The following is a 23,515-nucleotide window of genomic DNA, read 5'->3' as shown; positions in this document are numbered from 1 at the left end:
GTACATAAAACTTCTGAAACAGCACACGCTAATGTTTTGAAACTTTTTAGGATTGGTAACCTCAATGATGACAATCCATTTTTATGTGGCTCAGCTTAATGGGTGGATGTTGCTGCTTTAAGTTAGCATTTAAGCCTCCAGCAAACTTAGCCCACAAACTTCTTGCTTGAGACTGTGATCAAATTATAGCAGATGTTTATAAATTAAGTTTTAACTAACTACAACTTACATAGTTGTGTTAAATTTCATTTTATTTACTTAAAAAATGAGATTATTTTCCAAAAAAAAACCTAAGAAAATGAAACATAAATAGAGTGACCAAATAGGTCACAAATAACACATCATTATTGTCCACCAACTGTCATGTACAACAACAAAAAATATACAAAAAAATTCTATAAAAAATATACAAAAATTCATCAAAATTACTATGGCTACACACTCAGTTAAAGTTAACACTACAGATCAAGCTAACTACTTGTGACAAAAGCTATAAATATCCCTCATAACCTAACCCAACATTGCATCGATATAGTGTTTATAGATTGATTACTTTATTCAATCCCTCATAGACTTGTTGCATTGATTTGATAGATGACTTGATGGCCTCACTGTCAGGATCTGATGGTTCCTTCTTCAGAAACAATTTAAAATGATTAATGACATCCTCTACAAGCTTTTTCATCTTGTCCTGACTTGTGACATGCATCATTCTCTCACTAACAAGTGCAAAGTTCTTGTGCCAATAGGACGGAAAATTTGTATTTTTCTTGATGGCAGACTTGTACAGCTGTAAAAACAAACAAAAAATTGACAACTAATAAAACTATAAAAAAAGAAAAATGGTGAGGACCAATAGGTAAATCTACCCCATTTTTTGTCCCCCGCGACGTCCCAAGGAGACATGGAAATGCTGGGTGTCCATCAGTCTGTGTGTCCATCCGTCCGTCAACGTTTTTCGCACTTATTTTGGTAATGCTTTTACCAAATAAGTTTGTTTTTGGTATAAGGCCTTATTATGAAGAGTAACAGATTAAGTTCAACTTTGCTAAAGGTTGAATGATTTTTGTGGAAGTTATGGCCCTTGGACTTAGAAAATTTCAGTGAATAAAAATTTTTTCCACACTTTTTTTTGTGTGCGGACATTGGAAAGCTGTTCTTTTATCAAATAGAAATAAACAATTTGACCAAGTACATTGAAATTGCTGGATGTGTATTTGAGTAACAGTTTGAAACAAAGTATCTCAAAATTTTTGTTTGAAATTAAGAAACAAAATCTGCAGTTTCAGTACATCAAAAAACCCTAAGAATTTGATTTCTGTAAAACAACAAAGTAAGTTTGGACCCTTTGAACCTCTGTGGACAGATTCCAAATAAAAAAAGACAATAAAACAAGAGGCTCTCTGAATGGTTCACCTGGCAAACCATGCCCTTTTAAGTATGCAAGTAAAAGGTATCATGCTTTGTTACCATGTTTTACCCAAAAAAAATGCAGAAAAAGAATGTTGTAAGTTCAACTAAATAGTTAAGGCACTGTAAAATGTTGAAAATGTCTTAAAAGTGTTTTAGAACTTCTGGACAAAAATTGGGCATGATGGGTCCCCCTGTGCCCTGTAAATCCACAGGTCTGAGAGGGCATTAGCCCAGAATACATTTGCTGAAAAAGAACATACACTTTTACTTAAGTTATTGTCTGGAAACAAGGAAAATGTGCTTTTTAGCCCCAATTCCTTAGCAGTTCAAGTCATAACCTAAACAACAATTCCATTATTATTATTAGTATGGCACCTTTGATGAGATCTATACACTCAAGTTTTTTTTTGAAACAAAGTTGTCCATGGATGCTGGACAATAATGCAGACGGCAAAAACATTATTGTCCAACCACAAATATTATCATTTGTTTGGAAAATCTCAATACAATATAACTAAGTCTGTACAATTCTGTGAATTGAAGGAACCCAAATAATTCAGGAATTTAACTTAAACCATGCTGCATACAAATTGGCATAAAGCCATTTTCAAAAAGCATAATTTAGCAAAATATTCTGAAAATAATAGCTTGTCCATTTATAAATGGAATAAGGGGTGATGAGAAAATTGCCAACATATAAATAAATAGTTGCAGTACTAAGTTAAGAATATTACTGATTACCTTGTATGATGCAATCAAATATTCAGTCTTTTTATCTGTCGGCTTTGTCTTCTGCGACATTTCATACAACTGGAATGCACTACTTATTCTACAAAAAAGTTAGAAATAAAGGTTTATTCTTTGTACAAAAATCTTCAACATAGGTCTGTTCCCTCTTTATGCATGTGTTTCACACATTGACTATTATATGAACAATGCCCTGTACACAATGCATGTATGAAGTAGTTTCAAATTCACCTATTGTAGACAAGATTTCAACTTCCAAGAGTTTTTACAGATATTTCAAACAAGATTAAAGAACCTTCATGATGAGTACACTCACAATTTCCAATTTACTCACATTTTGCACCCTATAGAAAAGTCCCATCCCTATACCCCAAAAAAGTGGTCCTCTTTGACAAATTACTGTGAAAGTCTATCCCATTCAAGCTTTTATAGCTACTAGCCACACAATTAAATTTCTTTGTCTAAAGTGTTTACAAGACTAATGTTATGGGGATGATCAATTTAATGATTGAAAAGGATGTACAAATATTAATTGATTTTTTAAAAAAATTAGCAAGTATGGAAATACTCTTTTATCATACAACTTATGGACAACTTTACTTAAAAAAAAAAACGATTACCATTCTATTATACACAACATCAGCACACTTACTTAGCATGCCACATTTCACTTGTAGCTACTCTCTCCCATGATGTGACAGGAAACCTGAAATAAATAACTCGTGTGTCTATGAAAGTAACCACAATTTTCACATATGTAATGCATAGTCTAAATAAAACCAAATGTTACATGCTACATTGTGCCCAGAATATATCTACGTGTAACCAATTCTTTCAAACCTGGAAAGGGGAGAAACATTACAATTCATCATGCAAAAAGCAGTATACCAAAATATCCTTCCAAAAGGAGCTGAGAAATCTTTGAAAAAGAAGATAATTGCGATGGATGAAGATGGTTATGCAATATAGCCCCCACTCTAATGAGGGGGTACAAAAATAAATCTAAATTCAGCATCCAATATAGTAAGACCATATTTATTCTAAAAATAATTTTGCAGGTGGCAAGTTTAAAGGGAAGCAACTTTAAACTATTTGCATATGAGAATTGCTAAGTTCAGTTTAATAGGAAAATACTTATTTATGGAATTTGATATTATGCTCATGCATGTAAAAAATAAAATATAAACCTTTAAATCCATCCAACCATTTCTACAAGTATCTATCTTTAAATGAAAACATGTTGATAATCAGAATAGCCAATAGTGACCACCTTTTTAAAATAAAATGGAAGCACTAGCCAATAGATTATTCTATATTAGCTTGTTACTATTGGCATAGTGCAAAGATATACACCAGAACTGGTTATCTTATTGTTACAAATGTTCCCCTTTTATACAGGTGAACTTATGAGACAACCAGAGACTCAAAAGGGTTGATTAAATTTATCAGTTCCACAAATTCACAGACTCTAAACATACTTGTCATATGAATAAGTCCAGTTTTCTGCTATCTTCCTTGTCTGGTGGATATACTGAGGAAGATTTATGGTAGAATCTTTCTTTATAAATTGAGAACAGACCCCATAAGCAAGAGTATCATGTGTTGATTTCCATGAGTTTTCATGATCTTGGACACCAATGCAACCATAAATTGATCTGAAAATGGAGAGAATATTAAAAATGTATTTCATTTATATAAAAGAGACTTAACAGCCTGTATCATTCACTTGGAATTATCTGTTTTAAATACTGGTATATATTGAGCCCTAACAAAAATTATGAGTAAAGTCTCATAACTCTAAAATGTAAAATCAGATATTATAAAGACCGAGGAGAGCTTATATGAATAAAACCAAACAATTCACCAATGATCCATGGAAAGTAGCATTTTTGAGTTAGTGTGTGAACAACAGACAGACTGACAGTATACAGTATTCAAGGGTGTATAGAAACATCTTTTTTTTAGCCTTCCATTCGCAATAACTTATATTAGCAGTGATCATACAACTTCAACCCTCAGTATGCCTTATCATAAAGATCATTTCATCAATTATCTATAACGGTTTTCAATAAGCACCCTGCAATGGATTTTCAACTTAACTTGGTACTTACTTAGAACACAGGAAAATCAGTAATCATATTGATTTCAAAGTCTAAGTGGTATAACTAATCTAAAAGGAACAAAACCACTGTGCTGATTTGACAAAAAAATGATATATTATACAGATGAGGCTAAGACCCACAACAAAATGTAATGCTTAGTTTTTTCAGTACACAATTATTGTTTTTATACTTTAATAATTGCCTTCATACTACAGAAAAAAAACAGTACCAGAAACAGATGAAAAATAGCAATGACAAAACAAGAAAACTAAATGAGACATTGCAATTCCAATTTGTAGTCAGCCCCTGCATGTCACTAGTGAATATGATGTTAATGCATTAAATCCAAATAACTAGCAATATGTATAAACACAAGCATAAAATTCTTGTAAAATAGTTCAGTTGAGCAGTTGAGTTCAATCTTTGAAGATAATTTTTTTTTAATTCAAAATTTAAGTTATAATACATTAAGTGTTGTCAGAATAATATTTTGATATATTCTTCCAAAAAATGGAGTGTTTTCTCTAAGAACTTGACTTGAGCCAATGATATTGTTTACCTGTCAGAATTGGCATTAAGAAAAGTCTTGAAAGTGAATGCTGTTTTACCATCAGACATTAGGGCATCCTGAGTGTATAGATGATCTCCTGGAAATGTGATGTCCGGGTAAGACTTTCTCATCATTGGGACAGACCAATCATATGTTAACACCTATACCAAAATATCATGAAGCTTTTTGGAGTTAAAAGGTCCTAATAACAATATCTGTCAAATTTCTTTAGAAATTAAGCTGTTAAGCTTCACTTTTAGACATCAGACAGTAATTTTCTACCTTTATGTCCATCTACAAAATCTAGACTGAAGCACTCTGGGAAGCTTTTTCATAATGCATTTCCCAAAAATATTGTTAAAAATTGATTTTCCATGCACATACATCTTTTGGCAATTTAAGAAATAAAAAATACAAATTTACATTTCATTCCAAAATATTTGTTAACAGTTCATTTGACATCTGGACAAATTTCTTCCAATATTGGTTTTTATTGAGAAATATATTAAAAGCCAAAAAATTGAGTTTTTGTCCTGAGATTACATATTCTTGACCTAGAATTACATAGAAAAATCAAAATATTTATTTATTTATGGAATATTTTATTGATCTAGCATTGGGAGAACCTCAATATGAAAAAAATAAGAAATCAAATTAAAAAAAAACTGCTGTCAACATACTAATTTTCACAATGCTTAAGAAGGATTGAGTTTACCTTATAGGACATGTGGCCAAATGAAAGAAAGAAACAGACAGAAAGACTAACATGGTGATTACAATACCCACTTATCTTTGTTTGTAGGGGATAAGGATAGCTTCCACACTTAATGTTAAAAACATAAACAAGAAACAAATAGACATAAAATTTACCTCCTGATCAAAAAGGGACAAATCAGGTCTCAAATTCTCACACAGGAACAGATATCTGAAGAAACAAAAAAACATTTTATATAACCACTACAATAACAAGTTAACTCCAGCATTTAAACTTTAATTCATAAAACCAAATACAATCATTTCTTTTACATTTCTGGTTTCAATTTCATCTCTTGACAACTATCTTACTCAGTATTAATATTTCTTTGTAAAGCTTTACCATGTAATTAAAAAATTTGTTGCTCCATACTTTTAAGATAGATAATGCCTGTTACATGGAGCATTATTTTCTGTCATCTCACAAAATCAGGCAGACATATATATATTTTCAATTAACTACTAGTGTTTAAATGATGTAAAATAATACGTTCAAAATATTTTAAAAGAATTTTTACATAAAAATTTGTATGGTAAAATTGCAAATATTAACTGTAAAAAGCTCTATTCAAAGAAAGATAAGAAAATTTACTAAAGAAATGTAATGGGAGTTTTAGTTTTTTTTTAATATAACAGGAAAAAGAGTTCAGTGACCCCTAATTTTCTTTTTGAAATATGAAAGAATGTCAGTTTATTGTTATTTACATAAATTTATAAGAAATCTTATCTACCAGTTTTTCAGTAGTACATGAAATAATAAAAATTTCCTACAGAATTCATAGAAAATATTGGCAAAAATTGCCTTTTTTAAGTTCTGTGACCTATGTTTTTTACATTAAAATTTTAAGTATGTTCATTCAATGTCATCTTCAAGAAAAAATAGGAAAATCTATCTACTGAAAATATTAGGTATAATCTACCTTCAGTTGATATCTTTAAACATAATTAATTAAGGTTAAGTATTCGTCAATTGCTTGCAAACAGCATACAAGAACCTTTTACCAATACATGTACATTTTTGTATAACTATATATAAGTTAAAAGTTTTTCTCTTCAAACTTTTTGTGAAAAGGATTGCAGAATAGTTATTTCAATAATTTATTACCTAAGTGTGTTAGAAGGCAAGTCCCCTTTTGTAAGTACCAATGATTTGTTTGGAAACATTTTTAACACATCTTTGCCAAATTCTGATATTACAGTGTTGTTGTTCTGATTGCAGAATGAAAAGTTTTTATACTGCAAAAAAAAAGAATTAATAATGATTTATTAGAATTATTACAGGATCAGTTGTTTATACTACCACATCACAAGCTTGGTATGTGTTTCTGTAAAATCAAATAAAACAAATAAAGGCAAATAGTACACTCATAAATTGTTAATTTCTTCTATTGGTAAATGCCTATCTTCTTTATAATTTAAACATTTCATGACTTTTAATAAAAGAAACATTGCTACATAGAGTCATAGCATCTGAAATATTGAGGTCCTACTATATCAATATCAGACTACTGGTATTTAATAGTGTAAACAGATGGACAAAGTAAGATTTCATACTACTTAAACTTTTTTGATTGAAAACCATGAAGTAAACAAGAAGAGATGAGTCAAGAGGATGAATGCCCCAATGGCAACCTTGTAACATCTAAATATTTTACTAGTAAGTAGTTGAAGTCATGTAGGTGTAAGTCACACATATTGTACAACCTATCAGCTGAAGTCTGCCCTTTTCTTAAGCTTTATTTATGTCCTCCTCTTAAAGAAGTAACTATAAAATACACAGTGTGCTGAATACTTTACCAATTGTATACTAATGAATGTCAGCGTGAAGAATAAATCCCATCCTTTCAGTACTTCTGACATTTGCATATTTTCCTCTGCAACTCTTAAAAAAAAGGTATGAAGATGCAATGGTGAGGTATTAATGAACATTTTTAAACAGCTTGGCTATTGAGTATAGAAAATTCCAGTCCCCCTTATTCTGTACCACTTTTGAGTATGACCAGACAAAAATCAGTATATCATTACAAATCCGTTATGGCATGGGTAAAAACAAATGAAGCTTTTAATTCCATCATTTTCACTAACAGGTACTTCTTGGTACAATGTACTGACATATGATACACTGGGACCTAGAACTAAGACCAAATTGGACGGGGAACTGATGAATTCTGAGTACCAAGCATTTTATCCAAGCACTTTTTAAATGGAATGTATACCCATTACTCAAAACAAAATTCTAAGCACGTAATTGTCTGTAGAAAAGAGTATGTTTCAATTACATAAAACATTCCAGTCTTAAATGATTTCCTTAGGATTAATGAAAAACAGGTGAATAGGCCAAATGTGGTCATCATGCACTGCAGTGACCTCTTTAAATTGAACTTAACACCCTAGGCACCCCATAATTACAGAGGATATGAACAAAGAGGATATAAAAAATATATGGTTTAAAATCTGACAAATGACATTATCCGTGTTCTCATCCAGGTAATCAATAGAAGATTCATAGAAGGTCTTGATGTCACAAAAAAATGAGTGGCTTTAAGTAGACATACCAGTGACATTTTCCACAAAAAAAGCATTTAATCTGTCAAGTTAATTATATGTGGGCTCTCTATGAATACACAACATTAGGTTTAAATTGGGGTTTATTCTAAATACAATTCACTTATAAAAATTGTAGTTAAGCTTGATTTCTAAAAGAAAGTTATTAACATTGTTGAGACCTTTATTAGTTAACAACTATGTATATATGCTGACTGATGGTCAAAGATGTTAGGTAATAACAGAGATTGGTTCCGGCAAAATGTGACAGAAGGTGTCAAACCACACTCCATCAAACAAGAGAAAAAAATAGTACTGGTAACAAGTGAATGTATCTCAAGGAAACAGATCCATCTCAAGACAGGTAAGATTTTATCATATCTCATTTGAAACTTTTAAAACGAAGTGTCATTTTATCTTTAAGGATAGAAAAACATTGGAGCAAAAATATACCTGAGTTAAAACATATAGAGAACAAATTCCTCACAAGGATAAAGATATTACAGATGATACCATAACCTATAGCTAACATACACAAATGTACTGACCAATTCAATATTTACTTTAGTTGTAAAAAAGAACAACACATCAATATTTACAAATATTTCCCTAAAAATAAGAAATTCACTTTTGATTATCAGCTTTACCTGATTAATTTATCCAAGGCAATAGTTGATATCACAATAACAACAATATCACTCTGCATCCAAAATCTTTCAACCTGTCAATAAACCATTCAGATAATGAAGAAAAGATATGGAAAACAATATCAAAGACAAGCAGCCCATATCTTTACAGTTGGTGGTGTACTTTAATATTTGTTCTGTATCATAACATAAGCACTTTTCATGTTAACCTTTATCAGTTACACAGGTGCCTAAAATAATGAAAAGTAGTAACTAATCTGATAGTATCAATACTACATTAAGTAAATGGACTCTTAGCCCTAATTTATAACAAGTATCTTGTAGAAAGCATCCAACAATCTTTTAACTTTTCAAATAGTCAAATTGGAAATTTTAGAAAGGCTTAAATTGTACCTGGCAGTAACAAGCAAATCCATAAATCCATCATTAATGCAAAGTATGGTTAAAATTTGTTCATTTGTTTTCCCGAAGTAAAGCAAAAATTTATAAGTTTATACAGACAGCCATGGTAGTTATTACCAAGTGAGCTTAAAATAGTACACGTACCACACCATACATAAGGGGATTTGTGACATCTAAATTGGCACGCCATGAAAAGAATATGGTATACATCACCATCATTAAAACAAACACAGAACAAACTCTGTCTTTCCCTTGTGATAATCTGAAACAAGATTATGTACACATTTTACTAAGGACATTATAAAAGAATTGAAGTTGAAATATAATAAAACTTGTTGTTCACAAAGTAATTCTACACAAATTTGCTTGTCATGTTCAGACATAAGTCAGATTTTCTACAATTCATAGCATCAGTATTTTTTGTCCAGTGACCCCCACATTACTTTTCATAATTTCATTAAACACACTTTAAAGTGTTATTTGGGAAGTTTTATGAAATCTTATTTCTTCCTGGTTTTTTAATAGATAAAACCCACTAAGACAAAACCTAAGCGAAATCTAGAAAATCTGTAGGGTAAGAGTTTATTACAATCCAAACAAATGCTTTTATAATTTATGCCCCAGAAACCCTTTTTTTTTAGATGAAAGTACAAAAGTACAGATGAAAAACTGAATTTCATATCCCTCCCACCTTCTGTTACAGCAGGGATAAAAAATTATTACTTTCAATTCATAGAACATTGAAACTTTGTATGTTTGAGTCCATATGTATTTATGTTTTAAACATACAAATATCTCATTAAAATCCTATTATGTTGTACACCAATACCTGTAAATTGATATTGCAGCACCAACTACAAACAGAATTAAAACAATGATGGACATTTCTTCTTCTACATGACCAGCATAAATTCTACAATAATAAGAAAGATGTTGTAAAACAAGTATGTCATGATATACAACGCAAAAAAAAATATTCAACAGGATCAGCATGCACAATGAATGGAAAAAGTTTTAAGTTTTTATTATAAACTCTTACAAGTAAGCTGCATGCAGAGGAAGATGGTTCATGCTACAACATCATAGGAATATACCATGCAAAGCACTTTCTAATGCAAGTTAAAATGCTGATATTTGACTATTTTTATCACATCAATCTTAGTTGTGTAAAACTGTTATAAAGAGTAACTATATGTCTCATTGATATCTTAAATGACTTTTCTACATGCATTATGTTTATGTGAATCCAAACTTTTTTAGAAAGCAATATTTTGACCGAAAGGAATAAACTCATCTTCATTTGTACTTTAACCATACAGTGTAATGACTTGATACAAGTCTTTCTCTAATACATGTATTATTTTAACTTAATATCATTACTATCAAAGATTTGTTCTTTATCCAGCAGTGGTACCAGCTGGTGAATGATTATTTTGATAGTAATGATATACATTTATTACAGGGAGACTTGTATCAAGTCTATGGGTAAAAAGAGAGAACCCTTTTTTTTTACTGTGAGGTCTCAATTTTTACTTGCAGTACAACATATATTGCTCATTTAAAAATTATAAACTGCTAAATAGTGGTCATTTTTGCCTTACAACAACTCAAATGATGAGTCATTCAACCATAACTTCATCCCAAAAGAGACTTTTGTAACGTTTATTGTATGAGTAGTTTCATCAGTTGAAGTTTCTTCTTATTCATTATGGTTTTCACAATATTCACGACATGCAAAATACATATTTCTTGTCTTTCATGGGAATTAACTCTAATAAGGAATTGTGCTATAATTTTAACCCAATGGAAGCTCTTGTAGAACTCTTTAAGACCTGTGATCTAAAAATTGCAGTGGCAACAATATTTTAAGATCCATCAGCAAAAGTGACAAAATAGACACCCAAAGAATGCTGATGACTGAATTTGTTAACACCCACTAGGCAGAAGATTTTCCCAGAAATGCTAACAACCACAGACGACAACAGACAAATTGATGACAACAGCTGACCTCACATGGCTCTTTCATTCAGTTTAGCTAATACTAATACTCAATAAATAATCTAGACTAACCAAACCATAAAAAATAATAAAATATACAAATCAGACAAGGACAGTACATAGTATTGTGTCCCCTATCCATAAATATTAAAAAAAAAATTCAACCTAAGATATTAAAGTTCCAAAGAGCTCTTTATATATTTTTTTAAGAACTAAATGTATGTACAAAGAAATTGTGGAAATAGATTCTAAAGTACACAAAGATGTCAAAAGAACACATAAACAAACATAATACATATCTAATTTTACCTCAATGCTTTTAGAAATTCTTGCTGGACACCATCTTTCCCCTTAAATAAACATAAATAAGAAAAAGAAACCAGCCATAAGCTTATGCTCATAGAGAAAAACCTGAATAAATAATTAGATTAAAAGTTGTTTTTGGCCCTTTGTACTACAATAGGTTGGTACTGCCTTCAATATCTATACAGACCATCAAAAGTACAGCAAAACTAAAATACATAAAACATGCTTATTTGCATGCATTTCAAGCACAAAATTTGATTTTGTCTGAATTACTCCATAATAACATAGCTTGATACCACCTCAGAGGTTGACCCTTGCACAGTTGGGAAAAGTTTGAACACAACATTCAAACAGCTGTAAATTTGGATTGTGATTAAATGTTTGATAAGATTATGACCAGAATGAAGTGGTCTAAGAACTTTAAAAATTGTATTTAGACATAGGACATAATTTTTACACAAAGTTGAAAAATGCTTATTTCGTACCCACTTCTTTTTCTTTTTATTTATACAGTGTATGGGGGATTACCTTTTATATTCATCAAACCTTCCTTTTGTGGTTTGGATCCTAGTGGTACAATTTCATAAAGATCCATTAACTTTAACTATGGTTATTGTTCTACAACCAGAAAAATGTTTGTTTTTGGCCACTTTTGATCCCTTAATCCTTAATGGATATGGAAACCACAAATAAAATCATTCCTATCTAACTTTAGTGGTAAGTTTGATTGATTGTTGGCCTATTCTTTTGACATCAGGACCCACACAGGGCTTAGTGATAAGGAACCTTGTAATACAATATCGTAGTCATCCACACACATATACACAAATACTTAAGTTATATTGTTAAGTTTTATAACATATTTGCAACAGGTCCCTTTTTTTCAAGTAAGGGTTATAACCCAGAAAATCAATCAAAACCTTCCTTTTTGTAGTATGGAAGTACAGTTTCATAGAGATCCAGAAATGTTTATACAAGTTATTGTCCAGAGATAAGGAAAAATGCTTCTTTCAAAATCTTTATTCCTAAACACTTCCAAAATTAATATAGCTTTCCTTTTGTGGTTTGGCACCTTGTGGTACAATTTCATAGAGAATTACGTGCTTATACTTGGGTTGTATAGTTTAAATTCATAGAGATCCTTACACTTTTACTCAAATTATTGCAGAAACCAGAAACATGTCTTTTATTTTTTTAATTCTATATGCCCTTCTCCCTTAATGTCAGAAAAGTGAATTCAAATATAGTCATTGTATAAAACCTTATTCTGGCATGGTCTTAGTCACCGTCAGTGTGATTGTTGTCATGTGTAGATATTTGGTAGCCAAGTTATTGTGCAGATACCAAATGTCTACACATGACAATAATGACACTGACAGTGCCATAAAATTATACCAACTTCTATTTTTTTTGTTGATACATAAAAATGAAAGTTCAGAATACTGCATGATTAAATTATATCTGCAAAATGGTTTTTCATGTTTCAATATAGCTTTTTTGATGTTTTTGAAGTTCTTACTAAATGACCTTTTCAAACACAAGATATACCGACAACAGACTAATAAAAGGATCTTCCAATTAAATTGTGAGCATGCATACCTTTAAGGTTGACAATATTTATTATTCACAGCACATCTACATATGATACCAAACCTTCAGATAAAAGTTTCAACAAAATCCATTGATGGTTCAGTAGGAGTTATGTTTGCAAGGTTTATAAACACAACAACATAAAGATAGGCAGTCAGATAAATCAGATGGTAATTTCTATTTGCCCCTGAACTTTGTTTGCAGTGGGGTATAATTACTAGGTCAAAGGTTCCATATTCTGAACGCAGTAAATGTTTGAGGAAGCCAGAAAATGTTCTTTGGTCACCCCACGTCCACCTGGCATTACTGAAGTGAGCTGATAGAGGAAGGTAAATATAAGGCAGCAATCCTAGCAGAAACATGACTCCTAACTTCATCAGGAAAGGTAAAGATATCAGCTGAAATGAATAAATGTACAAACATTAATACACATTCCTACTTACACTAAATATCTAGAGACAGTTAAGTTTAAAATCAAAATTATTAATTGATAAAAATATTATACTTAAATTTTATATGCTGATTTTCATCATTACAGGTCAATTAAGTCCACCCTACATTTCACAGACACTAAAATCTTAGTTTTGATATGACTGATGATATTAGTTACAGCCATATGTAGACATTCACTCAAGATGCATTTTCAAAATCTAATCAAACCAGATAACACTATAAGGTGCTGTGTGCTAGAATGAAGAATAGTAATAAGAAAGCATAGAAATAAATAAAACAGAATCATCGGCATTTGAGGCAAGTGGTGTGTCTTGATTAAGATTTTTTTTGTGATACCCTAGTTTGGATACAAAAAGAAATAACTAAAAATACCTGATTTTGCCAAAGTTCCAGTAACACCCATAGAATGATAACTATGTCATATAAAATGATGGTATGTTGGTTACATAAAGACAAGCCACAAATCAAAGCCCCATACATAGCCACCTAAAAAATACAATGTATTAGAAAACACAGTATTTAGTTATTCCTATAATTTTTTTCCCCAACACAAAAAAAGGCAGTCAATTTTTTTTACAATATCTTTTATTTATGGTACATTTATAAGAAGCAACACTAAATACCACTCATTTAGAAATACCACACTAATTTCTTACTTTTTCATCTGTCATGTAGTTATACACATTGCATACAGTACATTTACACCACCTTTAAATGATATCTTATTAGGTAGATTACCTGATTCTCATTTTCTTACCTTTTGTTTCAAATGGCATGAGGCATCCCGAAAATCCAGAGATAGTTTCATGATGACAGTAATAAATAAATTGTTAAGAGAAAAAACTTCTGATGTTATTGACCACATCCATGTCAATCTACACCAGCACCATAAACCTGTAGCAAATAAACCACAAGCTAGACTACCTGTCAATCTGAAAGAGAAGGAAAGAAAATATCGAACCTTAAATAAATGGGGAAAATACATCCTGAAACATTATGTCGGATCATATTCAAATATTTGACACAGCATAGATTTCTAAATGTAATAAATTGCTGCCAATATGACTCTATATTATTTTCTAGGTGATGACACTAGCCAATTAACCAAGATTAAGACTATAATTTTAACTAAAAAATAAAAATAATTCCAGATCTTTATTGTGCAAATGCAAAAGTAACTATCAATTTTAAGGGTGTATTTTTTAAATCATTTTACTCCTTTAATATTACATGTTGATACATGTACTTGTATTGTAAACCTAACTCAAATGTGAAAATAATAATTTTATTATCTACTATAAAGTATTACAACTCTTATCAAATATAATAAAATTACCAGAAGGACATGGAAAAACCATGCCCTTCCATTTAATACTCGAAAAGACTTTCAAGAAGAATGGTATATTCAATTGTTGAATCAATATCAGATTTATAATTTGATTAATCTTAACTGTATTTACAAAGTGTATACATTTTGTACAGATGAATATCTCACCTTATTACAATTTCTGATAAAAAGAAGGATGTAGCTCCACCAAACAAAGCTGTAAGTATGTTCACCCGCCATGCTACACTCCCAAAAGGTATTATTCTGATCATGCAATGAGCAAGCACAGTAAATAAAGGATAGCCTGGAGGATGTGCAACCTGAATAAGAAGGGTGTACTGATTGATTGATTGGTTATGTTATAACATCCTATGGTTGATATTTTATGCCTTTTAGGATGAGAACAACTGACTAATCAAACAGACCCTGCTATGTGCTAGTCCAACCCACTGAGCCAGATTTTTATTGTGCCAGCTCACAGAAGCAACCGCCTGCAGGTAGACATGCCACTCAACTCAATCACATTATTCTGATTCCAACCAACAAGTCATCACTCTTTCCTCTAAATACCACATGCTTAGTGAAGCTTTGGTGTGACCCGCAGCTAGCATGCTACCCTGAGAACACTAAGGCAAATTAAATGGTTCATAAAAATACACACATTTTGAAATAATTAACAATGTTTACAGAAACATTAATTTTGTCAATATAACTAAAACTCTTTTATCTTAGAGACTTATTTATTATGATTTTCAAGTTATAATAAAAAAACCCACAAAATTAGTGATTGTTTGCCTGTCAAGTGCAATAACTGCAATAATGAGTAGTCACACAACTCCGGCTCTATGATAACTTTTAAAGGCCTTGTCATAAGGATCATTTCAACAACTGAAAGTTTAATTGTATCTATTATGGTTTTCTAGTTATAAGCTTATAAAATGCTTTGCAGGAGGCAGCTTGATACAACTGCCAAGGGTGAATCCTGAACAGTTGAGGGCAAGTATGGACACACCATTTAAACTCGATACAGCTCTGAATTTTGATTGTGATTAAATATTTGACAGAGGAAATTAATTAAATCCGAATCCCAGTGGTCTCTTTTTGACCCCTTATTCCTCAATAAGCAGTACCCAAAAAATCAATCTCAGCCTTCCTTTGGGGTATGGCACCTTAGATACAATTTCAAAGAGATCCATTCATATTTTCTCAAGTTCTTGTTTTGACATCATGAAAATGCTTGTTTCTGGTCTCTATTCGCCCCTTAGTCCTTTTTCTGAACCGTCACGACTGCAAAAATCAATCCAAAGCTTCCATTTGTGGTATGGCACCTTGTGGTATAATTTCATAAAGATTGACACACTTATACTAAAGTTATAGTGTCATAGGACGATGATGGTGATGACAGCATGCTATCAATATACAACCTCAAGTTTTTTGTAGTTGTATAATGACCACAAAAATTGACCAGGGTTAATTATTCAAACTGGTGGGGAGTCAATCAACTTTGAATAAATGGGGACTATAAGAGAGCTCTTTGCGCTTAAAGGAAGGAAAGTCACATTATCTCTTAATAATGTTTTTGCAATATCATGTAGAAATTTGTGAATTTATAACAATTGTAGCTATGTTTATGTTCGATCTGCATTATAGACACAATTTTTAAAGTAGATACCAGCTTGTGCCATAATATGTTAATAATCCATTAAGTGGTTTCAGAAGAGAACAGGTTTTAATAGTTAATGACAGATGATGGCAACAATGAATACAAAGTAATGACAATAGCTCACCTAAATACAAAATAAATCCCATTCATGCTTGTATGATTAACAACACTTAATGCAAATTCAAAGGAAATCCAACAAATGTTGATGATGGTATTGAGGCAATAAGCATAAATTTTTGCATTTTATTTTTTATAATTCCCCTTCTGAAAAAAATAGTCCTCTTGATGAAATTTTGTGAAAATCAACCCCATTGAAGCATTTTTTGTTATAAACACATCATCAGAGATTGAAGGAAATCAAATAAAAGTGAGAGGCTGCATCTAGGTGACAGTGATGATGTATGTACCAATCAGTCAAGTCAAAAACACATCATAGGGTATATAAACATCTTAAAATTTTTATAACTGGTAAAATTTTGCCTTTGACAATACAGAATGGCAGAAGGAAGTTTTTGTGGTCATAATTTGAAATAATAGAAGTCTTAGTATCTATATTTCATTTGAAGCTATGACAAAGAACTGTGTCCTCTGTTTGTACTCAGTTACAATTACTTACTCCCAATTCATAAGCTGCAGCAATAAGTTCACCTGTAAAGTAAAGACTCAAAAATAAGCTAAATGTTTTGCCATTTACAAGTGAATATGACAACAAATATCAAATTCTGTAAGAGATTTTGACTATGAACAATTTATTCAAGTTCAACAAACTCTTAATTTTACCTTCAATTTAATATATGATAAAATACAGGTCTTACACGGCGCAAAATAGATATAATCTACAATATCAATAACTAATACATCAATATAAACAAATTACAGGATAAATGTAGGCAAGTATTCATGCCAAATTTATTCAGTTTATTCAGATTGAAAAAGAAAAAAAAGAAGTTTGCATTGACAATCCCTGAAAGATTCACTACAATACCCTGTGCAGTTAAGGTGAGTTGTGAATACAAAATGGTTACCCTTTCCATCTATCTAAGAAAACGGCAAAGACTATGCTACACTCATTTAAACTCAAATATTTAGATAAAAAAGAAGTAAAAGCTCTTAGAAATCTGATTTGCTCACCAGTATGATACTTCATTCAATAACATGCATCACTTAACCTCAACACTGATTAGGATAAAAATCTATAATAAGAATTGTGTGAAATTTTCAATTAATTCCATTTAGTTAAGTAGAGCTACTTACAGATAAGAGATGGATACCTACATGTAAGAGAATGATAAAGTTCATCTTTTGCTAATGTGAGACATTCAGATCAAAATCTTACATAGATTGTACACAATGGATAATGTAATAAAGATTCTGCACATGTTTCATTAAATTCCATTCAGTGGTGAAGGAGGAGTAACAGATAAGTGATGGGCACCCCATGTCCCCATATTCATATTTTAAATGACAATTTCTATGTTTTACTGATGTGAAACCTCCAAAGTGATTTAGATCATAATTTAAAATTAGAGATGCACAATAGGAATATGTACTAAAGAATCTGTAAAAGTTTCATTAAATATCATTTAGTGGTGTACGAGGAGTAATAGGTAAGAGATTGGTACCCCTCTGTGTAACATAAAAAAAGAAGGATGGAGACCTCATAACTATACACTGGATCCCCACTTTGCAAGTGGAGGTATAAAAACGAATTGCTTTAAGAGGGCATTGAAAAAAAAAACAATAAATTGTCAAACACTGGCACCTGTAGTTTCAGAGTTGATCTTTGAAGTTGGCATTTTAAAAATAAAAAGTTGCACCAAAGCTTGATGTAACCATGGAGGTTGAACCCTAAGCAGTTGGGGCAAATACGGACTTAATATTCCAACATGGCACAGCTTAAGGTTCCAACCAGAATACAGGGAGTAAATAGGAATCCTCTTGTCAATTCATCTGTCAATGTATCTTATATGTACTACATGTATTTGATTTTTTTGTTGTTTTTTTTTATAATGGTCTTAAATCCAGTTGAGCTTCCATAATTTTTACTTATATCAAATCTAACCTTTCTTAGAGATACTTAAATTTGGTAGCAACAAAAACATTGTCTTCAGTTTTGCAGGAATATTGGTTTGCAGTCAAATGACTAACAACTGAAGATTTTCACAATAATCAAAACATGGCAAGTCTTATAATGGGAATAATTGTATTTTAATTAAAAAAAATCTGTTTCTATTCATTTATCATAATCATTATCCCACACTATCATAACCATTATCCCACACTACCATGACCATTATCCCGAACTACCATAAGCATTATCCCACACTATCATAACCATTAACCCAAACTACCATAACCATTATCCCACACTATCATAACCATTATCCCACACTACCATGACCATTATCTCTATCATAACCATTATCCCACACTATCATAACCATTATCCCACACTACCATATCCATTATCCCAAACTATCACAACCATTATCCCACACTACCATAACCATTATCCCACACTATCATAACCATTATCCCACACTATCATAACCATTATCCCACACTACCATGACCATTATCTCTATCATAACCATTATCCCACACTATCATCACCATTATCCCAAACTACCATGACCATTATCCAAAACTACCATGACCATTATCCAACACCATCATAACCATTAACCCAAACTACCATAACCATTATCCCACACTATCATTACCATTATCCCACACTGCCATGATGATTATCCCTATCATAACCATTCTCCCACACGATCACAACCATTATCCCACACTACCATAACCATTATCCCACACTATCATAACCATTATCCCACACTACAATAACCATTATCTCTTACTGTCATGACCATTATACCAAACTATCATAACCATTATGAAATTTTTAAATCATTATGCAACCTCTCATATCTCTTCTCTTCAGAGAAAAAAACTGTTGTTTTTTAACACTCACTTTGTGCCGAAAACATCAATTTTTGTGAGTTTTGAAAATATGTACTTTATTAATTCATGAATTGTGTCAAATTTGAAATTTGTATCTGTCCCATTATTCAAACAATTCATGCACATATGTGCAACTATCGTGATATATACAGATATTATTGTGACTTGTTCTGGTTCTGCAAGGAACACCAGGAGATGGTGCTTCAGAACATGTAGTTATATGGGGCTCACATTCATCCTCTTGTGCAATGCAAAACAGCAGTGTATTTCAATACTGAAACACTGAAGTGCTTTAAAACCACAACTGGGTTGACCTGGAGTTATCTCCCCACCACCAGTAATGGAACACTCTGAAGAAAAAAATGTTATCATATCCATACAATACTAAACATCTTAAACATAAGCATAATGTGTATATTATTACCCAACTCACCAGAGTCCCCTCCAGGAACTGAGGGATACACTGTATATATGTAAAGACTTGCTGTTAGTGTCCCAAGTGCTATAGATAATTCCGTAGACCATTTACACTTTCTACAAAATATGAATATTTCAAAACAACTTAAACAAGATGTTCCACACTACATTATGCTAAGAAAACCCCCATGCAACTATTTCTGTTAATTAAGTTGTAATGTAAATAGGAAGTAGATAAGACAGGAGACAGAAAATTTCATCATGCAAAAGCAATATACCAAATATCCATAACATTACTTTCAGCAGTAGCCGAGATATCTGTTACAGAAAAGTGTAACAATGAACTGACAGAGGGACAAGTCCTGAAGGACATTTTAAATATATCCATCCTACTTTTTGATATGTCACATTATATTTCAATTTCAAAGAGATCCATACACTTTTATCCAAGTTATTGAAGGATGTAGAAGATGCTTGATTCTGGCCCCTTATTCAAAAATGGTTTAAATCAAAACCTAAATATCAACACCAGTGAGAGTCTTTCCTTGTTTTGTGGTTTGACCAACTGAAGTAAAATTTTAAGAGATCCATACACTTCAATAGTAATTTGGCAAATTTCATATTACATATTATGATTTCTGGTCAAATGTCCAGTAAAAACAAGTACTCCTTTGGAATCCCTGTCATCTTCAAATTATCAAGTAAATTTTCACTCGTCTTAAAACTTAAAGTGTTAGAACTTAACGTATAAGAATTCTAGATTGAAAAAAATAGTAGGTTTCTAAACATGCTAAATAGAAAAATATATTGTAAGTATCTATATAAATGTATTAAAATATCAAGGAGTAGAGATGTTTTTGATGACACAATAAAGTTGAATAAACCTAAATCCAACCCTGCTCTTAATTACAAATGTATTTACTAAATGATAATATGAAGAAACTATAAACAAAAGAAGTAACTAACCCTAATTTTTCTTCACTCCCTTCAGGAACATGTGCAGCCTTTTCATGGATAACTTTTCTTCTTTTCTTCATACCTCTAAACCTTAAAATAAATTACCAAGAATAACCAGGCATGATTAAAGAGTCTGTTCTGTGGTGTACTGGTGATAATCAATGGCAGTTTAGAATATCACTGTCAATCATGTTTACAGTAACACTTTAGGTTGGGTAAATTTAGCAACCATGAATAGTTTATTATTTAAAAGTCAAACAAATTATTCAAATGCAGTTTGAAATGATGTAAATGATTTTATGTAAAAACACAATGCATGCCTTATTTGTAAGTTAAAATTTAACTTCCCAAAGGTAGTCACATAAAACTGGGAGAAGTCTGTTTCAATGAAGATTTTCTGGCTAAAAACCCTTTCACATCATGTTGTGTGTAATGGTAGCACAAGAGCTAAATTTCAAGCCAGATTCTTCAAGACAGCCACCAATTAGACCTATGTATATACTGAAGTGATTCTAATAACACCTATTTAATACTGCAAGCAAGCTTACCAAGAGGATATCCCTTGCTACAAATGGTGGTTACATAAGTATTTGATAATTGAATTATAGCCCTTTGGAGTCCTTTTGGAAAAATCTTTTTCTTTCATACACATCATCTACATTTGTGTGATAGTGGGAACATAGAGGATGAATATCATTTCTCCTCGGTGTGCACCCACTACGCACTGCAAAGAAATCAATACAGAATAAAATTGGACAACCATAATTTTATTTCTTCATCAAAACCTTACCTCACACCAAGAGACATAGCATACATATTAAACAGTAGCTCTACAGAAATACTAAAAATATCTATCAAATTCATGAGTGAATGTTGGAATCAAGGTCAATTTAATTTAACAGAAATTATAACAATAATATATAACGTTAAAACTATAGATTAATTTGTTTTGATCAGATTTGCACCACTGTCGCACCATGGTCATAAATCTAGTTTATATGTAATGTATATTACATTATTCTGTTTTTGTTCATGCCATAACCATTTACTGTAAATGTGTTTGTGCAAATAAAATTGTCTATTGTCTACAAAGAATGTTCAATCTTCCTATAGAATTTCATCAAAATTCCTTCAGTGGTTTATGAGGAGTTGAGCTCCTAAGAAATGTGCACAGACAAACAGACAGACAAGGTGATGAGAGAAATTTGAAGATAAAAGAATTCTTACATGTAATTTGGTAAGAGGAAAGAAATGGGGGAATATATGTATATTTTTGTCATCCATTAGCAGTATCCTGTATTTACATTATTCTTCATAACCTCCAGTGTGACAGGTACATTCATTGAAACTGTCTCATTATGGAATCATTGGACTACTGAACCACCCACCGCAAGCAAAGAAGCTTTTCCCTTTAAGCTGTGTCATCAAACTAAATTTTATTGGTTATTCAATGGAATTCAAATAAACCATTTGGAAATGGCAATTTAGTTAACAAGTCCATGTGGAGAGATGGAAAAAATACTATATCTATTAAGCGTTAATATCTTCTAATACAAAATGTATACAACTAAATATTCAAAATGCCCTGTAATTACTCTTATGAAGGTTCTATGCAAATTAACCAAAGGCATAAAGGAAATGTCACCTTGCTACACCTCTTTGATTTTGAAGTGCCCAAATCTTAAAAAAAAAATGAATTGGAATAAAGAGGTGATGCATGCTTCTTGATTGGAAACCACTTGTAATGATTGTTTTAAAGTCGGTATCATTCAGCAAGATGTCAAGATAATTAGCATGATATTTTGATTTATTCAGTTGACTTAATAAGATAATTATCCTGCCAACTAGTCATTTAGGCTAACACAAACTTTTGGAACGGATGGGTAGTGGACACGTAATTTTTCAGCGGAATTTCCAAATATTCTGTTAGATTACAGTTTTAAAAATCGTTTCTGCTCTGTTCCGTTAAAAAAATAACAAGCTCTGCTTACTCTCTGTTACGGTTCAAAATGTCACCAAAACTGGGTCTCGTGGAAAATGATCAAAACTTCAATAAAAATTGTAATTTTTGTAGCAAATATGCTATCAGCATACAGGAAAATGATTCCAGAATCAAACTATAGGTAGGTGTGACATGCACAATTTCAATTTGAAAGTCCTTACAAGCAGTTGAATGGCAGTACTCTGTAGTACCGCTGAATCTCCAAGTTTTACTATAGCACATCGTTCTGACCCCAATCCGACATATCAATATTCAAATTAAAAAGAGGAGGGTAGCAGGGTCAGAGGAAATTCGGACTAGAGCATCAATTCAGATTGTGATCATTCAGTGGTTATATAATAAGGAAGTTTCCCTCTTATTAATATAGTTAAAGCAATCGTTTGAATTTACAGTGGACCCCGACTGTTACTGTGATTATATCATAACAAAGTCATTACTTTACAGAGGACTGGAAGCACCTCAAATACCCGTCCAATAATAATGGGTGGATAAATTAGATGCGCCCGAATGCAGGAAACTGCAAAATTAAATGCAAAACAGACCCGGTTCTAGACTCAAAACCTAATAAATCATCTGAATATAAAATTTTGAATAAACGTCCACCCCATTGCAATAAGATTTTTACATTTTACCTTAAATATATCAGAAATGGCAAGCTAACTTGTTATTGTATATAA

The 23,515-nt window shown here is 31.5% G+C and overlaps 1 protein-coding gene across 5 annotated transcripts; it reads right to left on the bottom strand.

The window, feature by feature from the left end:
- Positions 1–233: 233 nt before the first annotated feature.
- Positions 234–23,342, bottom strand: LOC148623913 (protein O-mannosyl-transferase TMEM260-like). Of its 5 annotated transcripts, XM_088566224.1 has the most exons (22): positions 23,276–23,305; positions 21,385–21,560; positions 20,846–20,926; positions 19,896–19,996; positions 17,750–17,766; positions 17,112–17,143; positions 15,001–15,152; positions 14,263–14,437; positions 13,878–13,991; positions 13,271–13,450; positions 11,466–11,506; positions 9,988–10,071; positions 9,303–9,420; positions 8,757–8,830; positions 7,363–7,447; positions 6,671–6,801; positions 5,683–5,737; positions 4,822–4,973; positions 3,639–3,815; positions 2,813–2,866; positions 2,155–2,242; positions 234–790 (listed from the first exon to the last, which is right to left on the bottom strand). In XM_088566224.1, exons 4-22 carry the CDS (start codon positions 19,985–19,987, stop codon positions 539–541), a joined length of 2,073 nt encoding a protein of 690 aa, XP_088422350.1. In that variant the 5' UTR covers positions 19,988–19,996; positions 20,846–20,926; positions 21,385–21,560; positions 23,276–23,305; the 3' UTR covers positions 234–538. The 5 variants fall into 5 exon arrangements, with proteins under 5 accessions (XP_088422350.1, XP_088422349.1, XP_088422348.1 ...); XM_088566223.1 differs by lacking the exon at positions 21,385–21,560 and having other exon boundaries at positions 23,276–23,333; XM_088566222.1 differs by lacking the exon at positions 17,750–17,766.
- Positions 23,343–23,515: the final 173 nt, after the last annotated feature.

The sequence above is a fragment of the Perna viridis genome, chromosome 2 (assembly GCF_037379345.1).
Source record: "Perna viridis isolate PV_CMFRI_1.1 ecotype Kerala chromosome 2, ASM3737934v1, whole genome shotgun sequence".
In the NCBI taxonomy this organism is placed as follows: domain Eukaryota; kingdom Metazoa; phylum Mollusca; class Bivalvia; order Mytilida; family Mytilidae; genus Perna; species Perna viridis.
The sequence above is the reverse complement of the archived record's forward strand: the minus strand, read 5'-3'. Positions and strand labels throughout refer to the sequence as shown.